The following is a 16,624-nucleotide window of genomic DNA, read 5'->3' on the forward strand; positions in this document are numbered from 1 at the left end:
ATACGAGAACTAGCTAGCAATATTATTGCACAACCCAAAACTACCCTATTGATTATAAAATAGTAATACATAGTTGGTTAATTCATAGTGGCATATACTATCTATGGTTAATTCCAGATGAGTTAGCTAGCTGCATAGCGCCTGGTTTTTAGAAGTAGCACAACATCAACTTGTTTTAATCTTGTATAGAGCATCAATGGTGAATACAATAGAGACTATTAGGTAAATCACTGACAGTTTATTGGTGTGACTGCTCTATTAGGGTATTTCGTGGATACAGTTAAGTTTTACAATTTCCGGATAATAATGGTGGCTCTTTCCACCAGGTTTAAGTTTCCATTCACACTTGCATAAGTTTAAACTTCACATGCACTTTCAGGACTCATTTCCAACTGCTCATGTGGTCTGCACTATCAACTGTTGTATATGCCAATGTTCTGCTGTTGGCTAGAAGAGGATTGTAAAATTGTGTATGTATGTGCTATCACTCAGCCTTTATGAATACTGTATCACAAGTAGATTGTCACAAATATGTTAGATAATCAAAATTCTAGCTATCCGGAAAGGAGATTAGTGGAGTGGCAGAAATGATGGATTTAACGGAAACAGCAAAATTGTAGTTTCCAGAATATTGACAACATAAGAGCACTGTATAAGTAGCAGGAAGACCCCTTACCACTTCTGTAGCTACTACTGTTAAACGTAATGAAGAACTCAATCACCACAAGTAAAGTGCAAGCTCTTTGGAGTGCCGATTCTCGCAATATAAAACTTGCAGCTTAGCACCATGAACACAACATGAAGCATAATAATTATTCATTATCAGTTCTTTCTGCTATTCTTAGAAAGTAGTCTCATCAATCAGTCACCAGCACCTAGTCAACATTCTTATGTGAACAATTGCTATGCACCTTAACATGTTGTTTATTATAAACAACGTGGCAATCAATTGGATGAGAGCATTCTAGAAGACTCTGTCAAGTGTAATGTATATGGTACATGTTAAAATAAAGTTAATGTTAGCAAAATTACACACTAGTGTAGCAGTAGTCAACTTGTAGTGAAGTGTACTATGAGCATACTACTATTAGACTGTGATTGTAGCTATGTGTGCTTGTTGTACGTAGGTACGTAGTAGCTAAGCTAAGGGCCTGCATACCATGCTTATACAGTGGAACCTCAGTTATCTGAACCCCTTGGGACCATGCACAGGTGGTCCATAAATCTGAAAAGTCCATATCTCTGAAACTGTGTATAAATAACATAAAGATTTTTTTTTAAAGTATCAGTATTTTACCTACCCTAATAGAACAGTCACTACTCTAATAGAGCAGTCATTTCCATAGTTTGGTTAACCAAAAATCCTAAGTAGGGTCCGGTGGTTCCACTGCATTGTTTCTGTAGTGAATCTTCGATGGCTACAGCTGGTATACAGAGAAACAAAGCAACCTTCAGTTCACAAGTGGAGGGTGTGTCCCTTGTGATTGCCCGTAGCTACATGCAACACTCACATTATATCCATATATAGTTTTGTAGTCTTGTTACATAATTATAGCGTAAGTGATCAATTATCAATCTAGTTGTATGCCAACCTACAGGATTTTCTTTCAAAACAAGAAATGCGCAAACTTTTTATACCCAGCGATCGGCAATTTAATGTAATGAAGAACCCAATCACCACAGTCAAATCAATCATCGCATTCCTCAATTAAACATCAATTGCATTATCAAGGATATTACAAAGGTCAGCACAGTATTCCTAGTGCCACTGGGAACAACTGCAGCTACTTTTATTCCTACTATCCAGCAATGTATAATATACAAGCTCCTTTTCCATAAATCACTGGTGTGCAATTCATCCATTATTAACTGGAGTTGTCTAGGTTGTCTAGGTCAGCCAATAACCAGTGAAGAAACCTTTAAACTGGTTATTGCCCACCCACTTGGTAAACCATAAATTACCCCTGCTGACAAGTGTTAACATCATAACATAACCTCAAAGAATGTGTAAATATGTGATTGTAACAACTGTTATTGCAAGACAGGATGTTGATGGTCACTTTGGTACCACCCTAAACCTTCCAGCAAGCTTGTTGAGTACATATTATGTCTGCCAATATACATACAAACTGATTAACCAATTATTGCTAATTATTGGTAGGCAATTGACCAGTGACAAAAATTTTGTGGGTGTACAGCACTACTTGTGTATCAGTTGCTTTGTTTGGGTAATGTATCTTCAACTTGACAGCCTACGACACTATGTGTATGTTGTCAATGGTGCCTGAAAGTGGGTGTATTTTAACTTACAAAAGCTGTTATAACCTACCATAGTCAATTCTCCTGATGTTTAGACTTCCTTGCAAAACTGTGTTTCTATTCACCTTGCTTTCTGGCGTGCATCAGTTTACGGGCAATTCCCACTTAAACAGAATTATCTCCATACTGTTTGATATCCTTTACCAATGTATTAGTAGTGTGATATTTGGTTGATGATTAATCAATCACTGTTATGGTTGTCATTCAGTAGGTGGACAGACTTGTATAGATGTTGTTGGTGATATTCAGCAAGCTCGTGATGAAATTATTAGTCCTGACAGAACGGTAATTGTTCCACGTCTCAACTTTACTTGTAATGGCAGGATAACCAACATCAGGGTCAGGGTTGAGACTCGCACTGGGACTAATTTTCCTTCTATACAAGTTTGGAGACTGACACCAACTCCAGAACTCTATAGTTTAGTTGATCAAGTTCAGATACAATCAAGCCACATCAACAATCAGTTAGCCAACCAAGAAGCTATCATTTCACTTACTGGAAATAACAGAATACAATTTCTATCTGGAGATGTTATAGGATTTTATAATCCACCTAATTCACGTTATGTATTTGAAGATATAGAAACACCTGGATATGTGTACTATGTATTTGTTGGATCTAGTGCTTCATCACTTAATCTTCTTGATACTAGTCTCACTCCTGATCTTCGACATCCATTAATCCAGTTCACACTTGGTGAGTATGATGTAACAGTAAAGTTTTTTGCTAGCTATAATATCATACTATTATAAGACATTCATCTTGTTGTATGCTTTTTACCTCAATTAAATGCCTTATGATTGACTTAATTATCAACCACCTTTATTCTTAAATGTTTCATTTGTTTAGATATTCAGTGTAATAACCTCACAACACCATCCAATGGAGTGATAACATCATGTAGTTCTGTGAGTATAGGAGTGGGTTATGAAGGAGACACATGTAGTTACACATGTAACACTGGTTATGAGCTAACTGGTAGTGACACTAGGACCTGTCAGAGTAATGGGAACTGGAGTGGTAGTAATGATGTGTGTAGAAGAGGTATGTTAACACAATTTGATATGTACATTATATAATTTCCTGTCCTTTGCTTACTGACCCTAATAATAGTACATTGACTTGTTCAGCAACTGTATATAGTACTACAAAACAAATGTGATTACCGTTGAATGAAATCAGTGTGTTTGGACCAGTTTTACAAGTGTCTTATCAAATATGGTTTTGTTTGTACATCCTATCTTAGCATTTTCTGTTAGTGGTGTTAGTAATTGCATAGAGCAGGGATTAATTGTACGCTATTGCTGATGAACTGCATGTGGAAAGAATGACAGCAGAAATAAATTTTACATCTAACTGAGCACCCAAATCATCAAAGTTTGGCTAGTATCATGACCATTTCACTATCTATTCCAAAACAGCAAAGCTGTAAAAAAGGGTGTGGCCCTACAATAATACGATGGCGAAATCGAAGATGACGAGTCGTGACAGTAGGTTAGTGAAAAAAATATGATAATTGTTCAGATAAATTTGTGTTGCCTTCTCCAAGGATTCAGCACCAAATTCACCCAAATTGTTGTTATTAACTTTTTGCCATATACCTACCATCACCCTGGCCACACCCTTTTACAGCTTAACTGTTTTGGAATAGATATCATTATTGCACTGTGTATAATCAGCTTTAGGGCTTCCTTTTTGCTTGTCTTTTATCTTCACTACTGCAGATTTTCATTTGCTAATTATAAATGTTATAAAATTATCACACGAACTCTCTACAGGTTGACTTGCTTGTAGCTGAACTCTTTACAGGGTGATTTCTAACCAGTCTGAGCTCTCTACAGAGTGATTGTAATGAAACTGAACTCCCTACAGATTGACTTGCTTGCAGCTGTAGAGTGACTTGCACTCTTACAAGACATTCCATTCAGCTGCAAACAAGTCACATTGTAGAGAGTTCAGCTACGAACAAGTCACTTTGTAGAGAGATCAGCTACATAACAAGCCAGAGTTTAGCTGCAAACAAGTAGCCTTTAGAAAGTTCAGTGACACTTTAAGTTAATCTGTAGAGAGCTTGGCGGGTAAGTAGAATCCGAGGAAAACATGAATGGGACAGTAGCGGAAAGTGGGAACAGAAGCAACCCACGGAAAATGTGTGATAAAAGTCTCATCATGCAATATACAGGTTGGATTTTACAGTGCTATGTGTCTGGAATTGTTGGGATCCTTTATCTAAAACAATTGGAACACTCTAATAGAGCAGTCAAGAATGTTTTGTTAACTATCCCACCAGGGACTGATGGCCTATGAATTGGTGAGCTATAGCTGTCATAGATTAGGTATATAGACTAGCTAAGTCATCAATATATTGAAAGTTAACTACTCCTTTGAAACCATAAACATTTTAACTATTCAACTATTGACATTACATTAATACTGATGAAAACTGAGATTCACGAATTACCCTAATTAGCTGACAGTGCCTATTATAGGCTTCAAAAACTGTACCTACTGCTTCCAGTCATATGATGGGAGTATGCAGCATCACTGGTATATGCTTGTCAAGCTGAAGTGGCTCCAAGAGAAGTCCTCGTTACTGCTCATTGGATCCATGCACCTACACATACTGCAGATACCACATACCCATAATGTGACTTTCCTGTGGTTGCTATGCAGACACTGCACGTCAGTCAATTAGAATCCTTTGTAGCGGCCTATGATGTTTTAAATTTACGGTTTTAGGGTAGTAACTAACTTTCAATGTTGATGACTTAGCTAGTCTATATACCTAATCTATGACAGCTATTGCCCATCAATTCATAGGTCATCAAAGTGAGTCTTTGGTTAGATACTGCAGTGGCAAACATGACAGTCTGACATTGGACAAATACCAGACATAAGTGTCATGTATTATACCACAGTTGGTCAAGATGGCCAGTCAAAAGCACTCTAGTGAGCAGACTTTACAGTAGATCTTGAGTTCTGGCATTTCTACAGCCGGTACAAAGAAGAACAAATGGCAAATATCTGTTTCGACCTTCGAAAAGTGGCAGCAGAAATATGACAGTGAGCACCAATCACTATCGTGGCTAAAAATGTGAAGTAGACAAAGCGGACAAGAATCTTGTCGCACACCTGTACAGCCTGCATGGAGTATACCAGAGCAAGATTTGCTCAATGAAGAATTATTCAAGTGTGTGGATAAATGAATGGAACAACCAGCGAACAAGCAACATGTTGGACCAGAACAGTGCAAGAAAGCCATTACTGAGCTTCACATGGTGCAAGCAAGGGCAAGCAGGTTGCCAGTGTACAATACGTCCCAATTGCTTGTGCCCCCTCGATGCTAAGTGATGTAGATACGAATAGAGTTCAATGTTTGCTACCTTATGGCCAAAGAGGGTATTGCCTTTGAGAAATTTGTTTCACTGTGCGAACTGGAATTGCTCCGTGTAGTTGAACTGGGCCATGCTTGCAGAACTGCACCATCAACAAAGTTGTTTACATACTATATTGCACAAACTCAGCACCAGCAGTTTCTCAAGTTGTTCTGTGGCAATAATTTTTATAGTTTTTTAATGGATGGTAGCACTGATGAAACTAACATTGAACAGGAGCTGGTAGTTATTCTTATCTGTGTGAAACATGATGCTGCTGTAGAGATAAAGTCATCCACTTAGTTTAGTATCTCCTGAGAAGGCAATCACAAGTGGGCTTGTGAAGTGTCTTTCTCAGTCCTTGCAATCACTAGGAATAACAGATATTCTGATGAGAACACTGTCATTGCTGAAGGAAAGCCAGTCTTGGTAGGTGGAGGGACTGATGGAGCCTCTGTGAATGATGCAGAGCATAATGGAATGAATGGCATGATACTGAATTCCCATCCATGGCTAGTGTGATCATGGTGTTATGCCCATCGCCTTGAGCTGACTTTCAAGAATGCCCTTACCAGCAATCTTTTTAATGGTATTGATGAGATGCTGCTACGTCTGTTCTACCTTTATGAAAAGTCACCAAAGAAGACAAGGGAACTAGAAGAAGTTGTGAAGGATTTGCGAAAGGTGTATGAGTTTCGTAAAGGTGGAAACAAGCCAGTTTGGTCACAAGCCAGTTTGGTCACAGGGGTTAGATTGGATCAACCACAAATGCAAGGCACTTCAGCGTGTTGTTGACTGTTACTGGGCATACATCAGCCACCTCAGTGAGGATTGTTCTGTTAAGGCTGATGAGAGGGCTCATATCAAGTGGTATTTAAAGACATGGACTAAGTATAGTACCATTGTTGGTGTACCTTGTATGTGACATCCTCAAGTCTCCTTCACTCCTAAGCATGTCATTACAGGCCAATGAGCTAGATGTTGTCCTTGGAATTAGAATATGCTGAAGTCTACCACATCACTGAAAACCTTGGCAAAGAAAGACCCCCACTGTTAAGCTTCTGTTGTGCAAGATTGAGGATGAAGGAGGGCAGAAGTCTTATCAAGGAGCTGAGCTACAGAATTTCAGTGATGCTGTTCAAGTAAAGTTGAAGCAAGATGCTGTGCAAGATCTTACCAGACTTGATGAGAAGATGAGGGAACGGTTGATGTGGTCTGACATCAAGCTATAGCGTACACTAGTAGTTTTTCTTGAGACACAATCATGGACAAAGTAAATTCATATTGCTAGTAGTTGGGCTGGAACGAAGGTAAATTTTTACCATCAGAAGGTTTGGTACTGTTATTGAACGAAGGTTCAAAGCTTTGAACATTTCAAAGGTATAGAATAAAACAAGGAATATCAACTTAATGTAATCATTATTGTGGCTTATTTTCTACAGGGACTCACTGTAAAGCTGAAGATTTATGTAACTTTACAGCTTATGGATTGTACATCAGTTTGTACTGAGTTGTAGTTTATAAGTACTATATAGATATAAATGTGATGTAAACAAATGACAGTTATGACACATGGTACTTTACTACTTCACGACAAATTACTCAAGTTCTTGATACTTTAAGATAATTTACAGTGTACTTAAGTTCTTGTTTAAAAACACTAACGCATCGACATGCTTTGGCTTCAAGCAGCTTCTCAGTTTTGTAACAGTTAAACCTGTTTTGGAGAAAATCTTTTCTGAGGATGTTGATGTAGCAGGCATACACAACAAACGCTGAGCAACAGAAGATAAACTTTTGTGACGACTGGAATTTTCTTTCCACCGAATAAGTGGGTTTTCCTTTTTTTCATGATATTGGCAATTCAGCAAAGTATTTTTCAAGTTCACTATCAAACGTACAAGGTTCCATTGTAAGATTCTCAGGGCCAAGTAGCTTGTCCAAAGCAGTCAAATTTTGTTTTTTGGTGTGGCAGGAGAAAAAGAACCATCACTGTCCTCACTTGCGTACATCTCCATCAATTCTTTGACAGATTACTTAAGTTTCCTAGCTTCACTTTCCTCTTTGTATTTTGACAAAGTAATGTGTTTAAACTTAGGATCAAGTAGTGATCCTATCAGCATAGGATGTGCTGAATGCAGCGATGTCAACTCAAATCTCTCTATTAATTGTGTTGCCACAGTTTCCTTGAATTCTCTGATCACTCTAGAGTTGGATGATGACTTCTCTCTTGGCAATTCGTGGTGATCAAATAAGCCATATACAATGGCAAATACTGAAGAAATCGAAACATTTTCTTCATAACTAAAAAATGTAGTGGCGACACTGAATTGCTCAAGAACAGGCACAAGATCCTCAACAAGCTTCCATTGTTCAATCTTGAAATCCAAGTAATGGTCACTTCTTTTTGTAACTATTTCGTCAGATAGCACTGCCTAAATAACAGACCAAAGGAGCTTTAGCAGATGTTTAAGCATTTCGTATGTGGAATTCCATCTAGTGGCACAGCTATTGACTAGCTTCTTAGCATCAATTTTCATTTGATCCTGCTTTTCCTTCAGGGCTACTGTTGCTACCACACCGTGGCTGAAATGACTAACAATCTTCTTAGCAGCTGCTATTAGTCTGTAAATATCACTGATTTTTAATCCAGCCAAAACACACAATTGCAGAACCTATGGGCTACACATGGAGCACTCTGCCAATTGTATTTACCTGTCAAGATACACACAGCAGCTTCCATATTGGCTGCCTGGTCATGACTGACTTTCAAAATATAACGAACAATTCCGTTATCTCTTTCAGTTTCTTGTGTGTATCTCACGAAATGAAACTGTTTCTAGCATGAAATTCTGCATTTTCCAGCTTGCATCAATGTAATGAGCAGTCACTGTCATGTATGCTTCAGTGGCCATACTAGTCCAAAAAATAAAAATGCATATCATACAGTACAATAGTACTGTATAGTAGGGACGATGAAGGTGTGGGTGTGGTCCACGAAGAAAAATCTATCCAAAATCATCTTTAGAAATCCTTCACGGCCATTTCATAGTATTGGTCAGGTATAAACAAGCCCAAATGTGTCTTCAGAATGACCTGAAATGTTTCCGACGAGGTGCTACGAAATTACAAAAAATATATATATTTTAACGAATTTTCTACTGTCTCACTGCCTCACTGATGTGTTCAGTAAAGCGTAGCGGAAAACTGGCTACAGCTATAGCCTTGCTTCTTTGGTGGAAACGCTTCGAATTTTGTGGAGAAAAAACCCTTCACAATATTAAATACCTACGATGTGTTCGCTACTGTCTTACTATTTATCTTTGATCCTTCTTTATCATGGCCATCTCTCATCAGTACGGCTTCCATCAAAGGGCACGCACACCACAGCGCCCCAACATTGGAATAAACATGTAGCATAATTGTAGCAAGCACGTGATTTTAATGTTGGGATACACCTCAGGATATGATGCTGCCTGTTCAACATCGCTGGTTGAGAAACTACACACGTAAGGATTACAGTGTTTGCTTTGGCTCGAAGGTGGTTTTTGTCTGAGTTTAAAAACCGGTTGTATATGGTGCCTCTCTACAGACTCTATGGGTAGCTTTCCCAGAGCACTTTTCAGGTGTACTACAACTGAAAGACACCGTAGTAGGCCTCATAGGCTCACGTATCTCGTCGTCTAGAAAGTGGGCGTGACCCGTACTTACGCGAACTAAAAGTAAGAGCAGCCCTGAGGCTTTGTTGAGAGAATTAGTGGAAAATAATACTGTAGACACACTATAAAATAGTTGAAAAGATACTTCTGTGGGTAATGTGTTGTTTAAAGCGGTTTGTTAAAAATATGCATCCTTAGGAACGTTTAGCTGTGTATTTCGAGAATTGCAGGGGCGGGGTGTGTGAATTACTTAATACAGTTATTCAATATAATTTACAAAAAAAAAGTACACAAACAAGTGCAAGAAAAAATTAGGAATTTTCCATATGAGTAGGGACTGCAGCAATAAAAAGCACTGAAACAAGCCGCTGAGACAAAACACAACTGAAAGATTGCATTTTAATCCCTACTTTAGCCTGCTATGATGTATGGTTAAAGTAGGGATTAAAATGCAATCATTCAGTTGTGTTTTGTCTCAGCAGCTTGTTTCAATGCTTTTATTGCTGCAGTCCCTACTCATATGGAAAATTCCTAATTTTTGCTTGCATAATATATTAATAGATGGCTGAAATTACTCACAGATTCAATTTCAGAGGTGCTTCACACCCTGTTACATACCTCTTCTGTACATAAACAGTGTAATGTATGAAGTCACGCAGTCTATATACCCCCAACAACAAATTGCACGTCCAGTCGTTCTATTCAGTGGTCTGACATGTTGTCCGGACACTTAAAATTAGTTATCTTTGTCACTGCTATGATAGTTAACAAAACATTCTTGACTGCTCTATTAGAGTATTTTGTATTGCAAGCGACTGCTCTATCAGAGTGTTTTTAATTGTTTTAGCAAAAGGATCCAAACAATGCTGCTAAGACACATTGCGCTATAAATCCTACCTAATCCAACCTGTATATTGTATGATGACCTTTATCAGGAATTTTCCATTGGTCGTTCCCGTTCCTGCTTTCCGTTGCCATCCTGTTCCCATTTTCCTAGAATTTTACTTACCCCTCTCACTGGCACTGCTTTTAGCATAAAACTTCCTTACTGCACAAGTGCAAGTGTGGACACTGGCAGACAAACATACATGTTCTTTTGGAAAATAGTTAGAGTATCTCAACTTCACAGTCATTGTTGCAATGAGTAAGTTTCTGGTGAAGGTACTCCACATGACAACTCATTAAGTGGCATAGTCATTGTTATAAGTGCAGCTATCTACTCCCTCACATACTGAAAATGACAAGTTCATAGAAAAGCTGATGCTCATCAGAACCCCCCAAAAAAGCACATATCACGTGTGAATTTGTTGTTGTCATTAAAAATGGAGCTCTTACAATACATCTTAGTCTCTAGCCTTTAACTAAGGATAGTTTTGGAGATTGTAAAGAAAAAACAGTAACTTTCTTATTTGTAATGCTAGATATGGCTTACCGCTTTAGACTTGATCAGTATTTTTCATTGCATGTACAATTTATACAATGATGTATAATGGCAGCATTTTTGGAATGCTATTTTTTATCTCTAGTATTGCGTACCTGTTTGTATTTATTTGCTAGTCATGTGTCCAGTGCTTGGTACTCCTGCTAATGGAATGATCACTTGTTCTGATGATCAACCTGCTAATCCTGATGAGACTTGCACTGCTACATGTAACACTGGATACAAGTTAGAGAATGATGATAGCACTAGGATGTGTATGAGTGATGGAATGTGGAGTGGAACTGAAGCTATTTGTACCAGAGGTAATGTACATGTACAGTTGACACTGTTAACTCATTAAGTAATTTTCAGTTACCTGTGCACCACTTGCTAATCCTACTAATGGAGCAATCAATTGTACATTGGGAGATGACAGAATTCACTCCTATGAAGACATTTGTACTGCCACATGTAATGCTGGTTATGTGTTAAGTGATGATGAAATGAGGACCTGCCAGAGTAGTAGTACATGGAGTGGTACTGAGGCTATGTGTAGTAGAGGTAATGTATTATGTGCACTTTGTAGGCTAATCAAATCATTTTCATGTAGTTATGTGTACAATGCCCACTAATCCTATGAATGGAATGATCAGTTGTCAACTTGGAGATGATGGAGTTCTTTCTTATGAAGATATTTGTACTACCACATGTAACAGTGGTTATGAGATACAGGATGGTGATGCCATGAGGACATGTGGGAGTGATAGGTCATTTAATGGTACAGATGCTACATGTAGTAGAGGTAAGCAACAGACTTCTGTGGTTGGGCCAGCTACTGTTACCACCATGTGTACATACTTACATTTTATACGTGTATACATGAAAGTTAAGTTATAGTGGGCTAGGCTAACTTTCATTTAGCGATTAAGCACTCTTTGGACTAAGTAAAGAATGTCTTGTGAGATACAAGAGGGACATGTGATCTGCTATACTGTGGAGTGTGAATAGTGGACACTAATCATTGCGATTGAAACCACTAGCCTCAGCATTGTGTTATATGTTGATTTGATGCCAGATTCACAAGTCCAGCACAATATAGCTACAATCAGTGAGCGCAATCACATTATATGGTAACGAGTGATTTAATGCATCAAACACCAGTATTCTAGTGTTGTATTTGCCTTGTACTATAGAGGATATATATATGGTAGTAGATAACTAACAATAAAATGGTCTGTGATACAAAAAAACTTCTTTCTACAGAACAATCTGGTTTTCGTCCTGGGCATTCTACACAGGATGTTTTGTTATGTGTTACTGATTCATGGCTCAAGGCAATAGATGATGGAAAGTATGTTGGTGCAGTGTTTCTTGATTTAGCTAAAGCTTTTGACTGTGTTGACCATGAGATATTGCTTAAGAAGTTGACATGCTATGGTGTTAGGGGAGATGCTCTCAAGTGGATGCAAAGTTTTTTGTATGGCAGATTTCAGCGGGTTTCCCTGCATGGTACTTTGTCAGCTAAGGGTGAGGTTAAAGTTGGTGTGCCTCAAGGCTCTATTCTTGGCCCGTTGCTATTTTCTATTTATGTTAATGATCTTCCAACTGCCATTACTGATGTTGATGTCAATTTATATGCTGATGATACAGAGCTGCATTATTGTCATAGTGACTTCAGACAATTGGAGTGCATTCTACAGTGTGCTGTTACACAACTTTTTATATGGTTGGTTGCCAACAAGTTGAAACTGAGTGTTCCAAAGTCCTCGTCTATGCTCATTGGGACCCGACAGCGTATTTCTGGGAAAACCCTACACCTATCACTTGACAGTTTACCACTACAACAGGTTTCTACTGTGCGATATTTAGGAGTTTACATTGACCAACATTTAACTTGGCACCAACATGTGGAGTATGTTTTACGGAGGGTTCGTGGCAAATTATATTCAATTAATCGCCTTAAGCCACTCACTCCTACTGTGTTGAAATTATTATATCAGGCCCATGTTTTACCTATAATTGACTACTGTGATGTTGTATGGGTACCTACTAATGTTGGCCATCTTAAGAGACTGGAAAGACTTCATTCACGGTTTTCATCATATGACTCTGCCAGATCTTCTGCATTTAATCTTACTTTAGTTGAACGTCGCAGATTTCATATTGCCATACAAGTATACAAGATCTTAAAAAGGCTATCACCCTCCTACTTACTTTCCACCTTCAGGTCTGCTTTATCCGTCACAGGTCGTGCAGGGCGCAATGTCCATCGTTTGTATGTACCTGCTGTGCGATTAAACTATGGCAAACGAAGTCTATATTATCGTGGCACAACTATATGGAACAGCCTGCCTACCTCAATCACCGAGATGAACTCATTAAATAGCTTTAAGCTAGCTTATTTAAGTCATATTTAGTTAATTGTGTGTATATATGTACCTATATTGTTTTTGTATGCTTGTTCAGGGCACAGCTGAAAAACAGCTTTTGCTGATGCTGTCTCCCTGTCTAAATAACATTAAAAAAAATAAATAAAAATAAATAAAAATAAAAATAAAATAAAAAACAGAGTGGTCTGTTATTGCCGAGGTTGCCACTGCTGCTTACTGAGATATATAGCTATATAAAAATAAGTAGACACACAAATAGGAGCTTTAATTAGAAATAGTAGACATACATACAATAGTCAGCATTATCCACACATGAGAGCATTATATTGTTCATCCCTTTCAAATGACTTTTATACGGAGCTTTCATTTGCTTAATCTTCTTAACAAATCACGAGTGCAGTTTGACTCACCAGTTGAGCAAGTCTACTCATTACTGAAGAGTAAAGCGTGAGTGACTGCAACATTACATTTAAACGGTGTTGTGTAGCTTTCAATTTAAGCTGGAGGTTGAGACTATTTCAAAAGTAAGAAACTGGTCAACTATTAATCGGTAGTTTGTTAAAGAATTGGTTTGGCATCTAAACTTTCAAGCAGATGACAACATTTATAATAGTATTACTGAAATGTGGTACACAAATTATACTTTGTAATAGCTTGTATCAAATTATTTCACCTGCATCTACTCATAGGTTATCTTTGTATTGTATTATCAGTATCTATGGTACTGATGTAGTACTCTTCTGACTAGCTAATACAATTGTAACGATCATACAAAAGTATATAAAATACAGATACACAGAAAAATTTGGAATTTTCAACTAGAGTAGGGACCATAGCACATCGATAAAAAGTACTGAAACAAGCTGGAGTAGTGCACGATATTAAATCACAGTAAAACAATAAGAAGTATTATATCCCTACTGTGCATTTCCATTATGGTATCTTGAGCACAGTAGGGATATAACACTTCTTATTGTTTTACTGTGATTTAATATCATGCACTACTCCAGCTTGTTTCAGTACTTTTTATCAATGTGCTATGGTCCCTACTCTAGTTGAAAATTCCAAATTTTTCTGTGTATTTGTTAGTTAACTTTGTAAATAATTATTATGACTGGTGAACCCACGCACACCGCATCTGAAATGGCACCACGCGCCCTAATTACCGTCTGAAAAGTAATGTATCCGTATAGCTTTGTTGTAAGCTATGTTCAATCCGTTACACAGTATTTCGAATCAAGAACTGTTCGAAAAGCACCTCTGCAATCACGCCATAGATCGCATATTCTTCCAAGCATACCGAAAGAAATGGTGCCGCACACCCCAGTTATATCAATTATCGTCTGAAAAGTGAAGTATCCATTTCGTTTCGTTGTCGGCTATGTTCAACCTGTTACACAGCAGTACGAATCAAGAACTGTTTGAAAAGCACCTCTGCTATCATAATAGTCACTATGACAAATACGGATGATTTCCATTACAAAGGGAAGCCATCATGTGCTATCGCCAAATCGACACTTTTTGCTGTCAGCAAAGATGAATGGGACACAAAGGAGGACACTGGTAAGTCGATGAAGAATGCATTGTACTTACTGCATGCCAAAAGGCACCTGTCAGGCTGAAGCAACATCAACAGTGAAAGAATCAAGCCTGTAGCCTTAGCCGTTATCGAGTTACGCTTATCTGAAAGCATCAGGCAGTCAGTCAGTCAGTCAGTCAGTCAGTCAGTCAGTCAGTCAGTCAGTCAGTCAGTCAGTCAGTCAGTCAGTCAGTCAGTCAGTCAGTCACTAGAAAATTCCATTAAATAAATTATTTTTAAAATTCCGTAGCAACTTGTTGAAAATGTTTCGTGTTGATCTGAAAGCTCATTTGGGCTTAGTTTTACCTAATCAATACTGCCTCATCATTGTCAAGGAAAATTGAGGCTGGTTTTTGGGTGATATTGTTCCATGGGCCACGCCTACTCCTTTGTGGTCCCTACTATACAGTTACTATCGTACTGTATGATAACTTTAAATGTGCTATGTAGTTATAACACATGTACTATATTTTCTTTTCTAGTTACCTGTACAATGCTCACTGCTCCTACTAATGGAATGATCACTTGTTCAGGAGGTGATAATGTTCCTACTGTTGGAGACACTTGTAGTTACACATGTAACACTGGTTATGTGCTAAGTGGTAATTCCATGAGGACCTGTGGGAGTGGTGGGAACTGGAGTGGTACTGAACCCACTTGTATAGGTAAGGAAACTGATTTTAGTACTTCAAACTGCTGCACAAACTAATTTTGAAATATAGGATTGCTACTAATATAAAGAATGTAAAGTCCTTGTTTCAGTGTTTGTAACTGCTGTGGGGGTATACTGGGTGCTTGACCTTAGCAGATCAGATTTACATCATAGCTAGTAGTGTTTTAAGTTATTCTTCAAACTACCAATCAGTCATTATGAACTATACACAAAACAACTACATGTATATAGGGTAAGAATGTAAATTTTTAATATTTAGTATGTTTATACATATTAAGGTATGTACATGTACGTAGAACTGTGCTTGCCTATCACTCAACCAATGTATCACTTTTACTTAACTGTTCTTTGCATGTTACGAACTGAATTTAGAATACACTGATGTGTAGTATGTACAAGTGCTACCCTTCTGCTATTTTGTAATGGAGTTACGATTACACATGAATTGAAAACTTATTTAATACACTACAAGAATAGTTTTGCACAATACTAAAAAGGCAATGCAGAAAACCACAGACATCTTCTCTTAAAGCAGGTGGCATTTCTGTATTATGCTCTGCCATTTGAGTTGTCACATGATCTATTATATACCACTGAATTAGGCAGCATGTGAGGATTGAAATAGTTTAGCATCATAGCACCATCAAGGGAGAATACAAGACAATTGGACTTGTAAAGCAATGACATACAATTTATTGAGAATCTTGTTTCTCTATGTGGCTCAATGGAAGACACTTTTGCCAAGTGCAACAGTGCTTGGTACCATTCTATTGAAAATTTCATGGTGTGGTGGTAGTAGTAAAAGTTTCCTAGTTTATATACACAGGCATGCATGAAAGCCTAATATTAGTCATATAATGTTAGTATCTTTTTATGCTAAATTTGGGAATCAGATTGTTAAGGCAACATTGAAACAGACATTGCAGTGACATGTACGTACACACTTGTATATGTCAGAAAATCTTATCTGTCACTAATTTTTGTGGCTATGATGCCTAATTGAACTTAAAATTCTTTTTTTTCTTTCTACTTGCTTGTTTGTAAAATAATTGTGACTGGATTTGCAAAAAGGTACCTTTTTCACACACACAAAATTTGATCCATTTTTGAACTTTGATGCTTCATAACTTTGATCATGGCATATAATCACCTGAAATTTTCCATGAGTGTAGATACAGTATCTGGCTTCATTTTGATACTAAGAGCAAG

At 37.7% G+C, this 16,624-nt stretch overlaps 1 protein-coding gene across 2 annotated transcripts in view; it reads left to right on the forward strand.

Moving 5' to 3' along the window:
- The window catches only part of LOC136255460 (receptor-type tyrosine-protein phosphatase delta-like), an 87,754-nt gene that overhangs the window by 13,027 nt on the left and 58,103 nt on the right, over positions 1 to 16,624 (forward strand). The window contains exons 2-7 of one of the 2 annotated variants that reach the window (XM_066048231.1): positions 2,528 to 3,016; positions 3,170 to 3,364; positions 10,911 to 11,096; positions 11,146 to 11,334; positions 11,384 to 11,575; positions 15,225 to 15,407. In XM_066048231.1, the coding sequence (XP_065904303.1) occupies positions 2,528 to 3,016; positions 3,170 to 3,364; positions 10,911 to 11,096; positions 11,146 to 11,334; positions 11,384 to 11,575; positions 15,225 to 15,407 (1,434 nt within the window). The remainder of the gene's footprint in view (positions 1 to 2,527; positions 3,017 to 3,169; positions 3,365 to 10,910; positions 11,097 to 11,145; positions 11,335 to 11,383; positions 11,576 to 15,224; positions 15,408 to 16,624) is intronic. The other variant, XM_066048232.1, reaches the window with a different exon arrangement.

The sequence above is a fragment of the Dysidea avara genome, chromosome 5 (assembly GCF_963678975.1).
Source record: "Dysidea avara chromosome 5, odDysAvar1.4, whole genome shotgun sequence".
Lineage (NCBI taxonomy): Eukaryota > Metazoa > Porifera > Demospongiae > Dictyoceratida > Dysideidae > Dysidea > Dysidea avara.